General features: G+C 34.2%; 1 protein-coding gene across 2 annotated transcripts in view; it reads left to right on the forward strand.

The window, feature by feature from the left end:
• The first annotated feature begins 3,806 nt into the window (after window positions 1-3,806).
• The window catches only part of LRRTM4 (leucine rich repeat transmembrane neuronal 4), a 775,489-nt gene continuing 757,444 nt past the window's right edge, over window positions 3,807-21,851 (forward strand). Inside the window, exons 1-3 of one of the 2 annotated variants that reach the window (XM_010333403.3) lie at window positions 3,807-4,100; window positions 4,385-4,535; window positions 6,344-7,890. In XM_010333403.3, the coding sequence (XP_010331705.1) occupies window positions 4,532-4,535; window positions 6,344-7,890 (1,551 nt within the window). In that variant the 5' untranslated portion in view covers window positions 3,807-4,100; window positions 4,385-4,531. The remainder of the gene's footprint in view (window positions 4,101-4,384; window positions 4,536-6,343; window positions 7,891-21,851) is intronic. The other variant, XM_010333404.3, reaches the window with a different exon arrangement.

A 21,851-nucleotide genomic window follows, 5' to 3' on the forward strand; every position in this document is an offset into this window, starting at 1 on the left:
TTTTGTTCCTGTTCTAAAGCTTTTTAATAAACTTTCATTTCTGCTCTAAGACTTGCCTGGGTCTCTCCTTCTGCCTTCTAGGTCGAATTCTTTCTTCTGAGGAGGCAAGAACTGAGGTTGTTGCAGACCCATTTGGATACAGATTCACTGCTGGTAACCATTTCTATGTTGTAAATACTTTTAACATTGTCAATTTCAAGTTACCCAAGGTGTGGTCTCTAAATGCTCATTGGGGTAACAAAGAAATCCTATTATCTTCTTAGTATATGAAGGCTCAAGTTGGTAAATGAAAATATTAAGTCCATCATGTTGATGAATACTTTATATAAACTGGAAGAATTTCCCTCTACTCTCTCAGTAGGACCAGGTGCAAATGGGCTATTTCCTACCTAGAAAAAAAGAGGAAGTGTTGTCAACTTCTCTCATTCTTGCTGACCTCCCACACTTAAATAACTACAGTTGTGACCTTCCCAGAAAACATCTTGGTTGACTGGTATTATTGTAAAAAGGATTTGTGATCTCTGAGCCTGAGAGATGTTGAAACACATTTCTTTTTTATGAATGCATTGATAGATCCTTAGCAGCTCTATTAGCAACAATAGACAAATAATATACCTTTTAACTGGTTTTATGTGGTACTTGTCCACACTTGATTGGTTTGTTTGTTTTCTGTTTATTTGTCTGATTTGGCAATGCACTCACACAGGATGTTGTGGGATGAGGGGTCTCATCAGGATTTGTAACAGCTTTAAACTGACTCTCTTTCCCACATAGCCCTCCTCTCTTCCATGGAAAACACATGTACCTATTTTTACGTAGACAAACATCGAAAATGAAATTCAATTTCAACACAACACTAATTCTCCCTTGCTCTGGAAAACCTATTGTTTATCCTCTGGATATACCAACAGAAATCAGATACCATCCTGTAAGGGGGTAGGGGGAGGGGAGGAGGCGAGCCAAAAAGCTCTCATCTTCCTCCCAGTTCCAGGAGGTTCTTGGCCTCTCTTATCCGGAAGAATGGGAAAAGGGGTTCCAGGAGGCACCATGAGTTTGCCAATTGAATAAATATCATGAACCCAAAGAGTTTTGCAGAAAAGTGATTTATTAGACACAGAAAGAGAGAGAAAGAGAAAGACAGCTCCCACGCTGCCAGGGAGGGGATCCAGAGAAGGAATCCATATACCAGGGAGCAGCGGGATTTTAACCCTTGAGTTATTCCCGTCCCATTCATGTTCTTGTCCAATGAGAGAAGTTCTTTCAAATTTCCTCTTGAGTGATTGATCTTTGACTCTGATACTGGATTGGCTACTTGGTCCACAACTCTGAGTTAGAGCCCCCTCCTCCCAGAGCTTTGGAGGGTTCTTGGAGACAAAGGAGCTTCAACAGGATCTCTACACCTAGCAAACCTGGGAAACCCAAAGAACTTTACATTTCCTGATGGAGGCGTGGAGCTGGGAAACTCCTGCCTTTGAAACTGTGGCCCTCATGGACCCAGGAAGAGAAGTTCTTCTTTAACACAGTCCCTCAATCCCATTCTGCTAGGCTCACTGTTGGCAACACACAGCAAGCTCTTCAAAGTGCCTGTGGAAGTCCATATTACCATAGTTAAGCTGAGGATCCAACAAACTCACCACTTTTTCTTGGGTAGAGGGTGTGTGTGTGTGTGTGTGTGTGTGTAAAGATAATACCAAAACAGTTTCTTCCAAGCAAATCTTACACACAACGTCCTCTACTACTTTTCAACTTTCTTTACTTTTTGTGTCATTACAGTGTTTTCAAGAGACTTTGGCCACTTTCCTTTGTAAATTCTGCATATAATCTAGTACCTACTTCAGAAGGTAGCATCTGTTAGATCTTGGTACTTTGAACAAGATTTGCATTTCAGCCAGTTATTACACTATGGATGTGTCAGTTATTACACTATGGATGTAGAGAATATACTGAGATTTTCCCAACATTCTATCAAAGCTGTTTTCATATTCTGAATTGACACAAAGAAAAATTTATACACACACACATATATTGATAGATATCACACACATCATATTCATTAAATTTAAAATTAGAAAACACAATTTTATAATAAAATATGAAATCAAATACTTCTGTAATTCATCTTCCAGGAAAATCTACTCTGAATATTTTATTTTGCTCTATTTACAGTAATAGACTCTCTTTCTTTGCCCTTAAATATCTCAGTTCTCTGCCCCTCCCTACCTTCCTTACTTTATACATGGTAGTCTAATTTCCCATCAGCAAATAACAACCTTTATTTTAATTTTAATGGCAGCATGTGTTCTCTTTTATGAATATATTCTACCTTCACTCATTCTCTAGCATTGATATTTGGGTGGGGTTGGTGTTTCTATGTTAAACTACACCACTATGAACAAATCATATGTGTACATTTATATTGATATATTTATTTTCAGCAACCACAATAATCCTGCCTCTTTTGGCGTGCATTTGCATTTTAATAGGTATTAAGCCTTAAGCCAAAGGCACACATTTCTAAAATAGAAATTCAAGTATCAGTTAGTGAGAAAGGAATGTATTTGGGGGACATATTATTCCTTTCTGTTTCTCAAGAAATCTTAGTAATGAGACAATTGCCTGCAACTGCTTACTCATAAATCTGAGTCAAATTATATGTGTTATTCATATGATAAGCCCCCTTAATTATTAATATTTTGGCAAACAATCTAAAACCAAGGATCCTTCTAAATAAAAATATCTATTTGCAGTGATCCACAGCAATTCTAAATTCTTATATAAAATTTATTTAAACTTCTCACATCTGCTGAATTAGGTTAGCAATCTTACCTAGCTGTCTCTCCCTGCATTACATTGATTCATTCTCCTGGATTATTCTAAAAATTGTTATCTGCCAGAGGATTATGGAATAAACTAGTAAAAATGAGGAACAAAATGGAGGTGATGCACTAGATGTACGTTTTTCAATGTCTGTTCAGGCTTAAGGAAAGTGTGCAGGTTCTTTTAAATTACTTACATCAGGTATTTTATCATGTCATCCTTCCTAAATCTGAGGATGTTCTACACATTTTAGAGTAATACCATGATAATGTAGAACTCAAGTGCTTTTGTTTTTCTGGAATAGCACATTACAATAAGTGATTTGCATAAGAAATGATTTGCATTCTAAATGTAGATGATTTAAGGAAAGTGGCTGCACTAAGAACATCAAGCCAGAATTCTACTCTTATCTCTTAGTTACCTTCACAGTTAGTAACATACTACAGATTATAACTACTTTAAGACTAAAAATGTGAAGTTTTAGAAAGTAATGTTCTAGACCGTTCAATAAAATGCACAATATTGTAAAATGCATTTTATTGTCAAAGGTTGAGGATTTTAAAATTAGACTTAATAAAAATGTAACTTCTTTAAAATGGATAAAATTTCTTTTTTCCCTCTAGTAAGATTGCTTCCGTAGGTGGTTAGTTTAAAACAATGTAAATAAATAAAACAAACCAACAGCAACAGTGAATAAAACTTTAATTTCAACCATTTCTGTCTTTTGCAAAAGATGATAAATCCCCAGTGACATGTGCAGAAAAAAAATTTAGGTCAAGACAACTTTTAAAAACCTGTTAATTGCATACCATTTAGAGAAGTATTATTTTACTTAATATTTGCTGTAACTAAAAGGAACTCCTTGGCATAAAGCTTTTAAATTATTGGAGAGAAAAAAATAGTGATTCTGTGCCTTTAATTTCCCTTTCTGAGCAAGGGAAGGCTGCACAGCACTGACAGGCTCACTTGTTCCCATCTTTAATGTGCAATCTGTTTTCTCCAGCGGAGGGCACTCAGTGTATCACAAACTCAAGCATTAGCACCAACAAGCTCTGAGCATCATCAGTCTCTGGAAAGCCTTCTGAATTAGACAAGGGCTGCCTCTCAGCACAGCTACAAAACACTTTAAACCTGACCAGCTAAATGGATAAACCTAGCCTGCATAGCTTTTAAACTGGGGTCTCATACAGCACAGGAGGCCTACTTGCTTCAAGAACTGAAAATCCAGAGGATGAATTTCTTTATCTGGGAATGGCAAAAGCCAGCACAATAAGGAATGCCAGGTATTCTGAAGATTTTCTTTTTTTCCTCTCTTTTTACAGAGAAGTTGGTTACCTCCGAGATGGGCTGTAGCTCTTTTGCACAGATTGCCAATTACTGCTGATGGGTCTCTGGTGAATTACACAATGGTCCTCAGAGCCTAGAGGCCCTCCCCCCCTCCCTATCCCCCAAACGGCTTCCTTTTCCTTGCCCACCCCTCACCCACCATCCCACCCTGTGCTGATTTTTTTATATATATGTATATATATATATATATTTATTTTTTTTGCCTGTCCTCTCGGGGAAGTTTGTATGGGGCTACTAGCTCACATGCGGGATCAGAATGGTGTGAATGACAGCCGCACTGTGTCATGAAGGTGGTGGTGGTTTCAGCACGAGAGACTAAATAAGAAGAAAGCTGAGAAAGGGGGGAAACGTTTTTGGATGACAAAGGATGGGTAAGTGAACTTTTGTTGTTTCCTTCTTAGCAAAGCTGTTCCTCTTGGCTTCCTATCCTCAGTCCTGGCATTAGCAGATAAAAGACGGAGAAACAGGCAAAGAGCAGCAGCCTTTTGAGTTTGCCAGTTGATTCACTATAGTTGCTATTATATTTTTAGATCATTTTCCCTTTTGCGGTGTTTTTTTTAAATCTATAAATGCACAACACGAACTTAAACAGTCTCTAGAGAAATATCTTTAAGACTGTCTCTACTGTCTGCTTATCCACAGCTTGGGAATTGAACATGAGATAAATATTGTGTTTGCTTCTATTTCTTGATAATATTAGCTAGGCTTGTATTTCTGGTAGCTGTCAGGATGATTATTAACACTTTGCTGCGTGTGTGTAGGGGTGGGGTCCTTACTTTATCAGAGGTTGCACAGGGCTTGTTTTATCTTTGAAGCTGGATCCTGAACACAGCTTCCGAATTTCCAGCAGTCATTTGCCAGTCTTATTTTTTCAAGTGTGACTGGCTTTCCCCCCCACCCCCCTTTCTCCTGTCTGGGAGAGCTGGAATGTATTTCAATGAGTCTGTAGCTGGCAAGAGGACAGAGAGCAAGATCGGGTTTTAAATTTAAAAAAAAAAAAAAAAAAAACTGTTTGAGAAGAAGGATGGGTTTGAGATTAGGAATTTGGCTGATTGCCTCTTGGTTAAAAATATAAAAATGTAAAGAAAAAAAAGAAACTGCAGCACATGGTAGTTGTTTCCTTTTTTTCTCCATTAAGAAATAATAAATCTACTGTTGACAGAGGAAAGAAGTCCCTTAACATGCAATGACTTGGAAATGCAGTGTAAGTGCCAATAGACTGTAACTTTGCAGGTTTTCTGAAGTTAATGGAGGTAGGGGGGAAAAAAAAGTCAGTGAGAAATGTGAACAGGTCAGGGTGATGGGGAGAAAAATAGTAGTTCGCTGCTTCTTTCCTTGTTTATCCTTCAAATTTGCAAAAGCAACTATGTTTAAAATAATGACAAAGTAATACTATGCGATATTATTTTGCTTTGTAGGCAAATATTTAATAAGAATTTTGACAGTCTTAACTTTGGAATGTTCTCTGTTATGAGTGTTTAGATGTCTTAACTCCTGTGTCATTGGGCAGGGAGCCACAGTATGCAATAATGTATGCTTATTAACAAATTTATAGCACCTCATACTGTTATTAGTCTTCATCCAATGCTTCATTGGCTGGCTATACTAGTCTCAATGCTGTTTTTTCAGAGCTCATATATTGCCATTCCATTATGCAATACGTACACAATTTCAGGCAGGGCAAACTTGGGTTACCTTGACAGCTTACTGAAGCTCTTTTGCCAAATCACAGCCTGTTTGCTCATCTAGGAAAGACGTACAAGTACTGGGTTTACTAAGTCACATTTTTGCCCTTACCAGAGTATGTAGTACACTTCCTTTTCGTACTGTTGTTCAACACAGTGGTTAGCTAAATATTATTGTTACTAAAATGTCAGCATTCAGTAATGAGAAAGGCTCTGTGCTTTTCAATGTTGAAATAAGTAGGAACTCCTGAAACTCAAAAAGGCTTTTCTTAGTTCTATGGGACTGTGGTGATTTGAAGACCAAGGAAGAAAAGTGAAACCTAAACAGCAAACATGCAACACTGAAGAAAATAATGCTTGAAATGTTGATGCATTTTCCTTAAAGCAACTGTCCCATTCCTGCACTAGAGGAAATGCCCCTGATATTGGTAAACCGATGGTGATTTATTTTAATAGCTTCACAATGTGCATCTGTCTTCTTTTTAATATCGTAGGTTTCCATTTAATTACGCAGCTGAAAGGCATGAGTGTGGCGCTGGTGCTACTTCCTACACTGCTGCTTGTTATGCTCACGGGGGCTCAGAGAGCTTGCCCAAAGAACTGCAGATGCGATGGCAAAATTGTGTACTGTGAGTCTCATGCTTTCACAGATATCCCCGAGAACATTTCTGGAGGGTCACAAGGCTTATCATTAAGGTTCAATAGCATTCAGAAACTCAAATCCAATCAGTTTGCCGGCCTTAACCAGCTTATATGGCTTTATCTTGACCATAATTACATTAGCTCAGTGGATGAAGATGCATTTCAAGGGATCCGTAGACTGAAAGAATTAATTTTAAGCTCCAACAAAATTACTTATCTGCACAATAAAACATTTCACCCGGTTCCCAATCTCCGCAATCTGGACCTCTCCTACAATAAGCTTCAGACATTGCAATCTGAACAATTTAAAGGCCTTCGGAAACTCATCATTTTGCACTTGAGATCTAACTCACTAAAGACTGTGCCCATAAGAGTTTTTCAAGACTGTCGGAATCTTGATTTCTTGGATTTGGGTTACAATCGTCTTCGAAGCTTATCCCGAAATGCATTTGCTGGCCTCTTGAAGTTAAAGGAGCTCCACTTGGAGCACAACCAGTTTTCCAAGATCAACTTTGCTCATTTTCCACGTCTCTTCAACCTCCGATCAATTTACTTACAATGGAACAGGATTCGCTCCATTAGCCAAGGCTTGACATGGACTTGGAGTTCCTTACACAACTTGGATTTATCAGGGAATGACATCCAAGGAATTGAGCCGGGCACATTTAAATGCCTCCCCAATTTACAAAAATTGAATTTGGATTCCAACAAACTCACCAACATCTCACAGGAAACTGTCAATGCGTGGATATCATTAATATCCATCACCTTGTCTGGAAATATGTGGGAATGCAGTCGGAGCATTTGTCCTTTATTTTATTGGCTTAAGAATTTCAAAGGAAATAAGGAAAGCACCATGATATGTGCAGGACCTAAGCACCTCCAGGGTGAAAAGGTTAGTGATGCAGTGGAAACATATAATATCTGTTCTGAAATTCAGGTGGTCAACACAGAAAGATCACACCTGGTGCCCCAAACACCCCAGAAACCTCTGATTATCCCTAAACCTACCGTCTTCAAACCTGATGCCACCCAACCCGCCTTTGAAACACCAAGCCCTTCCCCAGGGTTTCAGATTCCTGGCACAGAGCAAGAGTATGAGCATGTTTCATTTCACAAAATTATTGCAGGGAGTGTGGCTCTCTTTCTCTCAGTGGCCATGATCCTCTTGGTGATCTATGTGTCTTGGAAACGCTACCCAGCCAGCATGAAACAACTCCAGCAACACTCTCTTATGAAGAGGCGGCGGAAAAAGGCCAGAGAGTCTGAAAGACAAATGAATTCCCCTTTACAGGAGTATTATGTGGACTACAAGCCTACAAACTCTGAGACCATGGATATATCGGTTAATGGATCTGGGCCCTGCACATATACCATCTCTGGCTCCAGGGAATGTGAGGTATGAACCATGATCCTCCTAAAAGCATTTCTACTGCGGGGAAGGAGAGGTAAATGTTTGAAGCCCTAGAGGTGTCTCTAATCACTAGAAAGATTAATGACCCTTTTGCTTTTGGGTTTTGCTCAGTGTGAAAGGTTACTTAATTAAATTACAACCACCAGGAAATTGACTGCTTTTTGTTGTTGTTGTTTAATGGTTGAAACTTGAAGGAAGTTCATTCAAGGATAAGTTGGAATAAAGCACTATGTTAAACACATCTGCTTTTTAACAATTTGTATACAGGGGTTGGACTTAAAAACACGCAAACAAAACTCTTCGTTCTGAAATTTCTGTCTGGTTCTTGGTGTTTTGACTTTTGTAATGGAGTAAAGAAGAAGGGCCAGCTTAATTTAAAAATAAAGTGAGTTTACCAAAATTCCAGAAGGTAATGAAGATTTAAACCAAAGAGCAATTTTCCCGAGGGTTGATTTTTGTTGTAAATTTTTAGTTTTAATGAAAGCATGCAACAGGGATCTCACACCCATGTTACTTGCCATTTAGTTATTATACCAGCATAGAGAATGTCAGAGGCCTACTGTGTAATTGTATCAGGCTCCTAAGGCTTCTTTCTTTCTTTTTTTTTTTTCTTCTTTCCTACTTCTTTTACTCCTTCTTTCCTTCCTTTATCTTCCTCCTTCTTGATTTTTTTCTTAATTACTGAGATATAGATCCTGTTTCAAAGGGTTTTATGCACTGGCTATTTGTGTTTAATCAGAATGAAACTTCAATTCCATGTTTGGCTTTGTCCCTGATAACTAAAATCAGGTCACGATTTTGTGGATGATTTAGCAATAATAAAATGGTAGTTATAACAGGGATTGTTTTTCAGTATTGCTGTCATCCCCAAAAGAAATGATATGTATTCTTGTTAAACTTATTCAAAATTAAGTGATACAAATATTTATAAACAAAAGGAGAGAGGTTGAGATCTTGGTATCCTCCCTTTCTGTAACAGCCTCAAATGAAGGCATACCTTCCATGTTATATTATTTTTGTTTTTATAAGAATAAATTTGGACCCGGTTTCTGATTATTTAATTTTAAAGATCACTTACAGGAACGTGTTAAATGAGTAGAAAAATAGTCACAAATTTCCAACTTGTCAATAAGTAATACTGGATGTAAATTGTTCTTTTCTTGGTAAAGTTGATTATTATGTGAAAGACTGACTATCAAGGCCTTGTTGCTAGAAGGAACTAGTGAACAGAGGTTAAATTCTGACAATATAATGTCTTAGTATCTGACTTTAGATGATTATTCTTTCAAAAGAGAGTTTTAATGAGTAATTAAAGATGTTGCCCTTTCTAATGCTAGTTATAACAGTTGGAAAATATAATTTGCTCTTTGATAGTATATACTCCAACTTTTTCATAGGCCTAACTGCAAATGCTAATGAAAATGTTTTCAGACAGAGCACTGAATTTGAAATAATCTCTAACTCAGTACAATTTGGACTACTGAACTGTTCTTCAAAGAGTTTATTTTCTCCTTTTTTTCTGTATCGTTGAAAATAAGAGAAGTAATCCCAGATAATAAATCCCTAAAAAGAAATTGTATAAGCAATTGCCCTTAAAAATTAAAGAGAATAAAAGATTTTCTATAAAAGTCTATCAAGGCTTGATGTTTTTATTGCAGGCCCACTTTTATACAATATACTTGAATATTAGTAACACAAGTTCATCCTGTTGTATTCTGGGTTCTCCTTATATTTTGTGATCCTCTGAAAGACTGTTAACATAAAAAGAAAAGAAAAATATAGAGGCATTAATTCATTTTCTCTTAACTTTTGGAGTCGAATGCTGATTTTTATTTTTAAGAATCACCAAGAAGAAAGAAACATTCTTAAAGAACTAGGAACTCAGAACCGAGGTTCTAAAACTTTTCCAGATATCTTAAATTTCACAGATTATTCTGTCAAAAAACCCTAGGCATTACCATGATAGGAGCAAGTTTAAAAGATGGTTTATTTAATTAAAAGGTGTGTTTAAAAACACATTTTGATATTGTATGTGTTCTATAGATTGACGTTTAATTTCATGAAATTGCACTAGTGTTGTTGGAAATGAACGTGTTGTTAAGGCATTAAATTATGCAGAATGTAATCAAATATTGTAATAATTCTGTTGAGTCAAAATGGGATTCCTTACTAAAGTAGCTCAACCTTTCTATGCCCTAAAACTGGACAGCAGTAGGCTATACGTTTAGGGTCATATGTCCACTTAGGATGAGGAGAGGAGTTGCTATAAAACTATATTTAAATGAATTTCAACTTGTTTTAATACAAAAACAAACATTGCAGGGGTCACCCCACTTTTTGACAGAATGGTGTATTACAGTTATAGGCATATATAAGCAATGAGGAAAAGCAAACCCTTAGAAATTGTTATAGGGAAAACCCTAATTACTTCTTACTTCTTTGCCACTCAGAGTAAAATTTCTCCTGTTGAGAAATATTCCTTTGGACAAAACTTCTCTACAAAATAAAGCCAAGAGAGGGCAGTGATTTGCCCAAGTTTACAATGTTTTTGGAATAGTAGAGGTATGCTGAATTTTATCCTGACATTGTTTTCATAAATATCACAAATCACTTGTTGAGTAAACAGACAATCATTAATATATTTATAAGACATTTGTGTGAGGTAGGTTTTTTAAAAAAATCAAAACACCAAACTCTACCCAATAAAGCCATAAATATTTAATTGCAAAATTTAGCACCATATGCTAATTTTCTAAGATAGTGCCTTGAAGAAATAAAAATTGCATTAAATTAAAAATTCTACTTTCCACCTAACGTTATATTCAATTACCATGACCTAAATATGGTTATAATATCCATTTTGATTTTTCTCTTGAGGAATTTTTTTAAAAACATTGAGATTATTAAAGTGTTTGTGAGCCTTCATACGAATATAGTATGCAATTTTTAAATAAAATAATTTTGTCTCTATGTTTTGCAAGTTTTAATTTTGAGAAGTCTATGTGCACATACCATACTGATAAAATGAGGGATAATATTTTAATAATGTGGGAAGTAAAAATTGCTCATATCTATAAAGGAGAAATAGAGCAGATAGTTATGAATAATTAATATGATATATGACACAAGTATAAGGGATACATACATCTCAATCATCATATTTTGAGTGGATCAGTGTGCTTGGTTGAACTGAATCATTTACTTCCTCCTCAATATGTACTCAGAAAAGAGAATTTAAAGCCAAAGGGTACAGCTTTTCCTAAAACAGTAAAGTGTTACTATAAATACAGAAAATGCAAATATTTGCTTTTAAAAATAGCTTGTGAAGGTTGGCATCATTTTATCTCATTAAAAAATATTACCAGGGCTATAAAGTTGCTTCATTCTGTGTATCAAATTTTTCCTTCGAAATTGTGAAGAACAGAGTTTTGAATATCTAGTTCTTCTAGGATTTGTATTATCAACTGAAAATAGCAAAGGTTTTTATATATTAGCCAATGTGAATTCAGGACAAGAGAGAACATTCATAGTTTGATTTGTACATTTAAAAAAAGTAAATTGGTGAAAACTTGAATGAATGTAGTCTCTAAAGAGACTCCCCATCCAAAGTATTTTAATAGTTAAGTAATTGAAATATAAAGTTTAATGATCCCATAGTGCTAACAGTGCAACTATTAGGAAAATGGCAGTAAAGGTGACAATAAAGGTGTATGTTTTCCAAATATTTATTATTTTGATTACTCTCTTCAAAATTGAGCAAAATTTTAAAAATATATGGATTTTCAGTTCAGGGCTACATAATTTATTCCACTGTTATGCAGTGGGTGGTATAGACCATTTCTAACAACCTATATTTATTAACTATGTTAGATCAGGTTCAAATAATTGGTATAGATTACTAACTTCTTTTCACACTTTAGAGATTGATATTTTGCAATGTGCTAAATGAATTTCCAAGGACTGCAAAGTATAATGCATGTACAAAGAGGATCCTAAGGAAAGCAGACCCAGTTACTTTGAATTTAATTACCAGTTTATCAACATAAAGCTACAGAAAACAAACTTCATTTAGGTGGCTGACTACAATTTTTCATGGTAAAATGTTATAATTGAAACTGCATTTGTATATTCAAGTAGAATATTTGTGTTTGTGTATGCGAGTTTATGTATATGTGTATATATATATGTGTAAGTATAGAAAGACAGAATATAAACATTTTTTCTATCATAATCTCTATCAAAAGTAATTTAAATTATTAGTAACAAAAATTTGGGGTTAAAATTACCAAGATTTTTTTATTTAGGAATATGGTCCTTAAGGCAAATGTATTATCACATCTAAAAATTATAAATATTGTCAGTCAGAGTAGCTCATGCCTTTCCCAGTACTTTGAGAGACAAAGGTGGTTGGATTACTTGAGGTCAAGAGTTTGAGACCAGTTTGGTCAACATGGTGAAACCCTGTCTCTACTGAAAGTACAAAAATTAGCCAGTTGTGGTAGTTCATGCTTATAATCTCAGTTAATTGGGAGGATGAGGCAGGAGAATCACTTGAATCCAGGATGCGGAGGTTGCAATGCAAGATTGCACTACTGTACTCCTGCCTGGGTGACAGAGAAAGACTGCCTCAAAATAAATAAATAAATAAAAATAAAAATTATAAATATCTTACATCTACATAGCCTGAAATTCTTTTTTAAAAAAACAAAACATAGTCAAGTCTGTATTTATACTACATACTGCCATTTTTGTGTGACTTTAGACTAGTCACTTCATTTCTCTGTGACACATCACTCAAATGAGTGACTCAGCTAGCACAGTGTTTCCCAACACAAAGCAATTCTCAGATTAGCATAAAGTTTATAAAATCTCTGTGGTCATTCTCAGCACTAAAAAAGCAAAATGAGCTATAGAGAAAAAGACTGAGCTATTTACATTCATTTCTCATTAAAAAAAGGAAGAGTTTTGGTTGTTAAAACCTGGGGTGCTCAGGTGAACAGCCATACAATTTCTTTATGCTTGAGAGGAAAATATGTAAGGCACACATACAAACATGTGAGCACATGAGTGCACACCCCCACAAACATATGTCTTTGAAATTCTGCTAAGTAACTAGATATTTTGAAAGCACTTTAAACTATGTCTGCTTTTTAAAAAATCAATTGTCTGAATTAGGTCCAATTAAAATCTATTTGTGAATAGTTTTCATTAGAATTCACAAATGGTAGTGGTGAAGAGTGACAGCTGCCAAAAAAGACCCAACATAGCTAATTTAGGAAAGATTTTAAACTGACAATAAATGGCCCATTTTTTTTTTCTAGAATTAGCTGGTATTAGCATCTCATGGACAGGATTTTAATAAATGACTGCTAAGACTCCAAGCTGATAAGTCTATGGTGTTAGGAATGTGTAGCTTTTGACACACCTCAATAATCTCCACAGGTTACCAGAATTTCCTTCTTGAGACTTTTCTATATTTATAAAATGTAATCATCCCTAGTTCTTCTCAGGAATTGCATTTAGAGGTAGTTTTATGCTTTAGAAATTGCTCGGTAATATTTTCACTGAGGACTTGGTGACTCATGTGAATTTTCGTGTCTCTAGAGTTTCATGATTCACTAAATCAAAGTGAAGCAGAAGCAACCTGTATATTACTAGACACTGAGAGTTTTGAAAAACTAGTATGTCTTTTGATCAGTGAGAAGCATGAAGTGATGTTGAATATGTTTTAAAAATTAAAATTGCTTTTTATAGTACCAGAAGGACCATCATTCATTGAGTCAGTTTAATAAAATCTCAATATTCATAAAAGGAAAAGAAATTACAGGGCTATTTTTCTCATGCACTCCATAAGCCATTAAAATTGTAACTGTAAGGAAAGGTTGAGGGAAAAAAAAGCACAATATTTCTTAAGGTATCAAAACAATTGGCTTTTTAGATAAGCATCTGCTAGAAGCTGCTAGATATGTGCAAAGGCTATGTATTTAAACTCCTGCTAAAGAGTTTAAAAATAATGCTTTCACCGTCAAGAGAAATTAAAGTCTAAACAAACATAACCAGGGAAAATTACTCCTTTACAAGTAAGGCCAGATAATGTGGTATACTTGTAGTCCCAGCTACTTGTGAGGCTCAGGTAGGAAGATCACTTAAGGCCGAAAGTTTGAGATTGTCCTGAGCTATGTTTGAGCCTATGAATAGCCAGCCTCTGTGCTCCAACCCGTGCAAAACTGAGATGCTGTCTCTAAAACATACAAATAAAAAAATGTGAAAGGTAAGACCTTAAGTTTACTTACATAAGATTTGTAAACATAAGTTTGGACAATGAAAGGACAGCAAAGGCATTTATTTGGTTTAAGGTCATAAAGTTTGACCTTAAGTCAAATCTATATATTGTAACATTTTTAAACATAAGTTTGGGGAATGAAATGACAGCAAAGGTGATGCATATTAATAAAATATTTAAAAATGCTAAAAATGTAAGAAATTCAGAAAAATTATGAAGAAGCATGATTAAAAGGAAAACCCTGAACACAAAATATTTGTATATTTTATTACCATGTACACACAATAATAATAAATACCATAATCTCATTATCTATTTGCTTAAAATAAATAAGCAAATACATATTTGCTTAAAATAAATAAGCAAATACATAATAAGGTTATGATATTTAGAATTATCATTTGTACAGGGAAATAAAATATATTTTAATGTCATATAAATGATATGAAATATAAATATCAAAGTAACTGAAATATTTCATTTAAACAGCTATATACACAATTAAACATTCATGTATCTTCTATATATATAATTCTAGAATTCTAACATATATACTGAATACAGATGGTAGAATAGTATGCTTTGCTTTTCAATAAACATAGTTTTGTACTAATTTCTCCAGCTTATATGAATTGTCTCAAAAGTAAATATTTGTGGAAGATAAAAAAGGAATTTAAAGACATAAAAGTAGTTTATGTTTCCTCTCTCATTGCCTCAATTTGGTATGATTCTTTTCTGAATTTGGGGATGTCCATACACCGTAACTTGGAAGGTATGTTGTCTCCTTTACCTCAGTTTTTCATCTCTTTGTTTGCTGAATTTAGACCTCAGAGAAAAGTGGGAAAGTATAATCATTTAATTTAGCAACAAGAATCATTTTTTCCATTTTTTTTTTTCGTTTTTTAAACACAAATTTTTCTAGTGGAAGTAAATAAGGTAATGATTTGACTGGAGGTTTTTAACAAAAATGGTCAGGTGGAGAGTAACTGTAACCTCACAACTTATGACCCATATTTATAATTTTTACTTTTACCTACATTTTAATGATTGAGATCTTCAAATATCATTGATTTAAAAACTAAAAAGTGAATTAATTTTTAACAGTATATTTGAATGTTTCAAAGCAGACAAACTAAGATAAGCATAGATGAGTTGTTTAAGATAACTCACTATATTTGTAGGCTCTAAATCAGCAATACATGATTCAAAATAGGAATATATAGAGTTATGATTTGATTCTATTTTGGGTAAATCTTTAAAAGTTAAACAATTATATACACACTACTTTTGGAGTAGCAAATAATATAGAAAAAAATGCCTGCAAATGTTCTCTAACTTTGGAAGGACAATGCTACTTAATCCATATTCACTGTGTATTTTCAGTTTTAAAGGATAACGATTATTCTTTAGTTGCCTTAAAATGAAATGTCATTAGGTAAAGCCTTGAAATTATGATGATTTATTGAGATAAACAGAAATAGTCTTTGGGTATAAATTCTATATTTGCATTTTCAATTCTTCTGTCATTCTTCAAGCCATATTAACTAAAAGATAGGTTCTTTCACTTCTTCTTGAAGATCTAAATATTGGAGGTATTAAGTTATTAACATTTGATTTCTTATTTCATTTAACTGACTCATATTAAATACATTTATGTTCAAATGACACCATAAAAATATTGCTTGTTTTTTTTTACCAGAAATTTCATCATGATGCATTCATTTCACTAGTAAGTGCTTTGATATTTACCATTTTAAATTGATACCACTCTTGTGAATTGTTTCTAATAAGACTTTAAAAAGCAATGGAAATATACCTTAATTAGGTTTCAGTCTTTTTTAGTGTGGTCACCATAGATGAAAAATTGATATTTTTTTCTCTGTTTATAGATCTGTAAAAGTAAAAGCAGAGAGGTCAGCCTTGAAGTACTTTAGGTTGATGGTCAAACCACAACATGGACCTATATTGCCTTGGTCCAGTGGTTAGATCAAGGGGTGAAAAAGAGGTCTCAGATTTGAAGTGGACTCACTTTACTTCTCTAATATTGGAAAAGTAAATATATATCTGACCTTCCTGTGATATAATGTTTTCATCTATTGAACTAGGATAACTTTCCAAGTAACTTGTTGAAATGATTAATGAGATACTATTTAAAAACCACTCTGAACTCCTCCATAAAAAGCTTCAGTGTAAATATAAATGATTATTAACCGTGAGTCCTACTGTTTACTGAAAAATGCAAAATACAATGTAGCTGTATTATTTTCATTGTTATTATTAGTTATAATGATGGTTATAACACTCCCTGATGTAGAAACAAGTGTTGTGGTTACATTTTTACTAAAGTGAGTAATAAACATGACCTTTCAGTCCCTTGTCTGAGCTGTAATTTAGTGTGGTATCAGAGCTGGCAATATTTAATAATACCCCAGGAGTTGTAAAATACTCCCTGACCAAACATTTTATTACCTTGCAAAGAAAGCAGCATTTATAATTATTTTGTTGTTACTGTGTCTAAAGAAGAAAGGAGAAAAAGAAACCACTTATAAATTCCCAATCTCATCAGATATTGTGACTCAGTTCATTTTCTTAACAAGTGGAAATGGTTATTTTGTTTGTTTGTTGTTTTTCTTTTGTTTTGTTTTGTTTTGTTTGAGACAGAGTCTCACTCTGTTGCTCAGGCTGGAGTGCAATGGTGCGATCTCAGCTCACTGCAACCTCCATTTCCCAGGTTCAAGTGATTCTTGTGCCTCAGCCTCCCGAGTAGGTAGGATTACAGGCATGTGCTACCACAGCTGGATAATTTTTGTATTTTTAGTAGAGACAGGGTTTCACCATGTTGGCCATGCTGGTCTCAAACTCCTGACCTCAGTTGATCTGCCCACCCTGGCCTCCCAAAGTGTTGGGATTACAGGCATGAGCCACTGTGCCTGGCCTTGGAAACAGTTTTTTAATTCCTAAGGTGTTTATGCATCACACATCACAAGTGAGAGTTTTCAACAATATATTAAATATTCCTTTTGAATTAAGAAGTTATTAGTAAGTGATTTAAAGGAGAATTGATATTGCTCTAGCACATTTATATGTGTGTAGTATATAATTTAATACTTAGTATTTATATTGGTTAAGTATAATCTAAGCTCTTATATTTGCAGAAATCCATATTGCATCATTCTTATTATTGTCTCCATAGTGTAATATATTTTAAAGTGAAACATATTTCTTTTTAAGTTTTTCAATGGAATGTTTCCCATGATACGATTTTGTGTTATTTGAGAGGGCACTACTGGCAAAAAGTCCATATATATATATATATATATAAAAGACAAAATGATAATATTACATTTGCTTGAGAAAACAAATGGTTTTCTTTGTGATTGGTAAAGCGGAATTATTCCAGTGAGGGGATTTTCTGCCAGTGGTTGATTATATCTGTTTTGATTATGTACTACAGAACTAGGGAAATAACACGGCTTTGGTTCCCTGGACTCATGGTGAGATGGATCTGAGCTAAAACTCCATTCATCACGACCTCCGTGAACCCTTACTCTGACTAGAGCATCACAGGAATGTTTTGAATCTCTAAGAATTAGTGTCATGTCAGAGTCAGTGTTGAGTAATCCCCAAAAGCATGACTACTTCACATTCCCCAGTACACAGTCACCTTAGTAAATAGTTATAGATCTTGCTAGAGAAGGCTGGGAGAAAGTTTAACAATATACATTTTTGATAGTATAGCAGGTTCCTTCCTCAAAGGGACCTGTCTTCCTCTTCATTCAATGGATTCTGTGTCTGTAAATTGGCTTGTGTCTGGGAGTTGATTATGGGGTCATGACACTCTCTTTAGGTGATTCAAATTAGACTTCTGTTCCCTTGATCTCAAACTCTTCCACTTATTCAGATCAAGTATGAATTTAATAGACTTCTATGTACTTCTTTTCTAGGGACAAAATGATCCACTAGTCAATATCATAGATCTTCTTTTGAGTCAGGCTATTCTGATCACTGCTTTGATTTTGCTGTCATCATGGTAACCATGCTCACCTTGTCTTTGGTGATTAAGTTCTGACACCAGGTCCATGCTACTCTAGGATTCCATTTTTTTTTTTTCATTGAACTTAGGATTCCAATTTGATAGTAACTGTTTGAGCTGTATTTTCTGAACCACAGAAAACAAATATTCTCAACCACTTTTTCCTCTCACCATTGGGATATGGCCTATGACACTCTAATTAGAATATTTTTTTTCTTTTTTAATTTCTGAGAAATGTTACTTAGATATCAGTTTTGCAACTCAAGAGATAAGGGAATTTAAAATTTAAATATCAGGTTTTTTTGCAAATCATAATCACTTTGGTTCTCTGACAACTCACAGTGTGGCTTTTCTCAAATGACTGGAGGATAAGAGATGATTTTAGGCTGGGTGCTGTGGCTCAAGCCTGTAATCCCAGCACTTTGGGAGGCCGAGGCGGGTGGATCATGAGGTCAAAAGATCGAGACCATCCTGGTCAACATGGTGAAACCCCGTCTTTACTAAAAATACAAGAAATTAGCTGGCATGGTGACGCACGCCTGTAATCCCAGCTACTCAGGAGGCTGAGGCAGGAGAAATGCCAGAACCCAGGAGGCGGAGGTTGTGGTGAGCTAAGATCGCGCCATTGCACTCCAGCCTGGGTAACAAGAGCGAAACTCCATTTCAAAAAAAAAAAAAACAAGAGATGATTTTAAATCAATATTCCAATTTGTTGCCCATTCACCTTTCATATAGCGCCTTCCTTTGCAATGTGTATAGGATTCGACAACGAAACATGAATATTGACAAGGAATCCTGGAGGTAGAAAGAAGATAGGATTCATTTTCTTTCTCAGTGACTTATTTTAAATAAAAATTTATAGAAACAGATTACATAATTACATAAGCAAATGTATGATTTTATTCTACAATGTGTAACTATTTCTATTCTACTTATGCTAAACAACTAGAAAGATACAGATTATTCAGAGATATGAACCAGTATAATTTTTTGTAGATTAACATGATACGTTTTAATTTCCATTATTTTCTAATTATAAACTAAATGAATGCTTTTTTAGAAAATACAGAAAATATTGAAAACATGAAGTTATTTATAAAAATAATCAGAATAACTGTCAACAAATCGCACTATGCAGAGGTAATACTTTAAAAATTCTGGTACGTGAATTCTATCATATCCACAGATACGTGACTGTGGCTGTTACAGAAAATTAATTTCATATTAGAAACTGTATGTATATGATTGCATAGTATTACTTTAATGTTTACATTTTGTAATGAATAGGAACCCTTAAAAATATGCTTTTTGAAAGTATGTCTCTAAGATGTGTCATCTTTTACTTATGCCTCCCTTTTTTGTTGGACATTTGTGATGGTTCATTTCACTGTCACAAAAATTTCTGAAATTAACTCATCATGTTGATACATTCCTACAAGAGAAATTACATGGCCAGAAAGAATAAAAAAATGTAAACTACTTAACACATTGCCAAAATTGCTCTCTCTAAAACATAATTTTTTATGTGTTTTTAATCTTACCATATACATTGTATAAGAGTTCCCATTTTTCCACGTATACCCCTAACATTATTTATTATCTCTTTTTTCACAATTTGATAGGTTAATTTTTAGCATTTAATATTTACATAATTGACATTAGTGTAGTAGAAGCTTTTTTTTTTTTTTTTGCATTTTATGTTACTGGATTTCTTATTTTGAAATGCAGCATATAAACAGTCTTTGAGGTAATCAATAACAACATTATTCATTATGTTTTCTTACATTGCTTTTACTTTAAAAATGCCTTTCTCATCCTGTGTATAGGAAACATTTACTATGTTTTAATAATTTTCTCTATAGGTTTATTTTTACATTTAATTCTTGTTGTTGTTGTTGTTGTTGTTGTTGTTGTTGTTGTTTTGGAGTCAGTCTAGCTCTGTTGCCCAGGCTGGAGTGCAGTAGTGCAATCTTGGCTCACTGCAACCTCCGCCTCCTGGATTCAAGCGATTCTCCTGCCTCAGCCTCCCAAGTAGCTGGGACTACAGGTGCACACCACCCCACCTGGCTAAGTTTTTGAATTTTAGTGGAGATGAGTTTCACTGTTTTGCCCAGGCTGGTCTTGAACTCCTGAGCCCAGACAATTCACCCGCCTCGGCCTCCCAAAGTGCTAGGATTACAGGCGTGAGCCACCACTCCCAGCCTTAATTCTTATCTATCTAAAACATACTTTAGCATATCCATATAAAATAGAGAGCTAACTGATTTTTTTCCTGCTAAAATATTACAGTTCTCTCTGGTAATTTACTTAATACTAATGTAAAATTTTAATATATCCAGGTCATTTTTGTGTTTTCTATATTCTGCTCAAAGATTCATTCTTTATTACAATGTAAGAAGCATATTTTCAAATACTATTATAGTTTATAATACATTTTAAGTTTTATCAATAAGTGTTCTTGCTCCAACCACTAAACTCCACATCTACTAAAAAAGAATTATCATGGTTTTTCTTTGCCATTTTTATTTGAAATGAGATTTTTGCATCTCTCTCTCTTTCCTGAATACAAATATCTGGTATTTTGACTAGAATTATGTGAATCAATCTGGAAATAGTTGAAATATCTATACATTTTTCAAAAGGAAATATTATGAAAAATATTGACATAGAGCTCCATTGACATTATTGCTTCCTATGTCCTCTTTAAAGAAACACCGTATGTTCTCACTCATAGGTGGGTTTGAACAACAAGAACGCATGGACTCAGGGAGAGGAACATCACACACTGGGGGCAGTTTGGGGGATGGGTAGGGAGAGACAGTGGGGGGGTGGGTAGGGATAACATGGGGAGAAATGCCAGATACCGTGTGCACCTAAAGTAAAACAAACAAATTAAAAAAAAGATTAGTTCATTTGATTCATTTTAAAATGTTAAGACATATGATAATGCATGTGTATGAATGTTCATATTTACAGGCATCAATATTTTGATTATATCCATTCTTTTTAGGAGAATGATTTTTTTAAATTTCTCTTTCAAAAATAATTTTTGCAAGACACAATATTTATCTTCTACATTTTAATAGTTACATTTCTTATTTATTACCTTTCTACATACTATGAGGAAATCTTTTAGAATACCATTAAATCTTCTAAATACCATTCTAGAATACTATGATGATTTAAAAGAACGTTTTTTGTTCCTAACTTTAATTAGACTAACTACTGTATTTTGGTCCATGTCATTTATGTATTCAACAAAAATATATTGTGTACCTACACCAGAATGTGGTAACACTGGACTCTGTTATTTTTAAACTAGTAAAACATTGTCTTTTAGCAAAATCTTATTGATCACAATTATAATAGTTTTATTTATAAAAATTAATAATTATCAGGACAGGCACTAAATTTACTGAATAAATCTTTAGCTTTTTTATTTTGCTGAGGAATATCTTTTTTCCTATACTTTGGTTTTGATTTATGAATTTTATATATATTGTTTTGTAATATTAAATCCTATTTGTATTTCTGTAATAAATTATGGTTGTTCTTTTATATTCTTTTCCAGCTCAGCTCATATTCAGCTTACTTTGATTTCTAATTTATAATTATCTCTTAAATAGTAAG

Source organism: Saimiri boliviensis, chromosome 1 (assembly GCF_048565385.1).
Source record: "Saimiri boliviensis isolate mSaiBol1 chromosome 1, mSaiBol1.pri, whole genome shotgun sequence".
NCBI lineage: Eukaryota > Metazoa > Chordata > Mammalia > Primates > Cebidae > Saimiri > Saimiri boliviensis.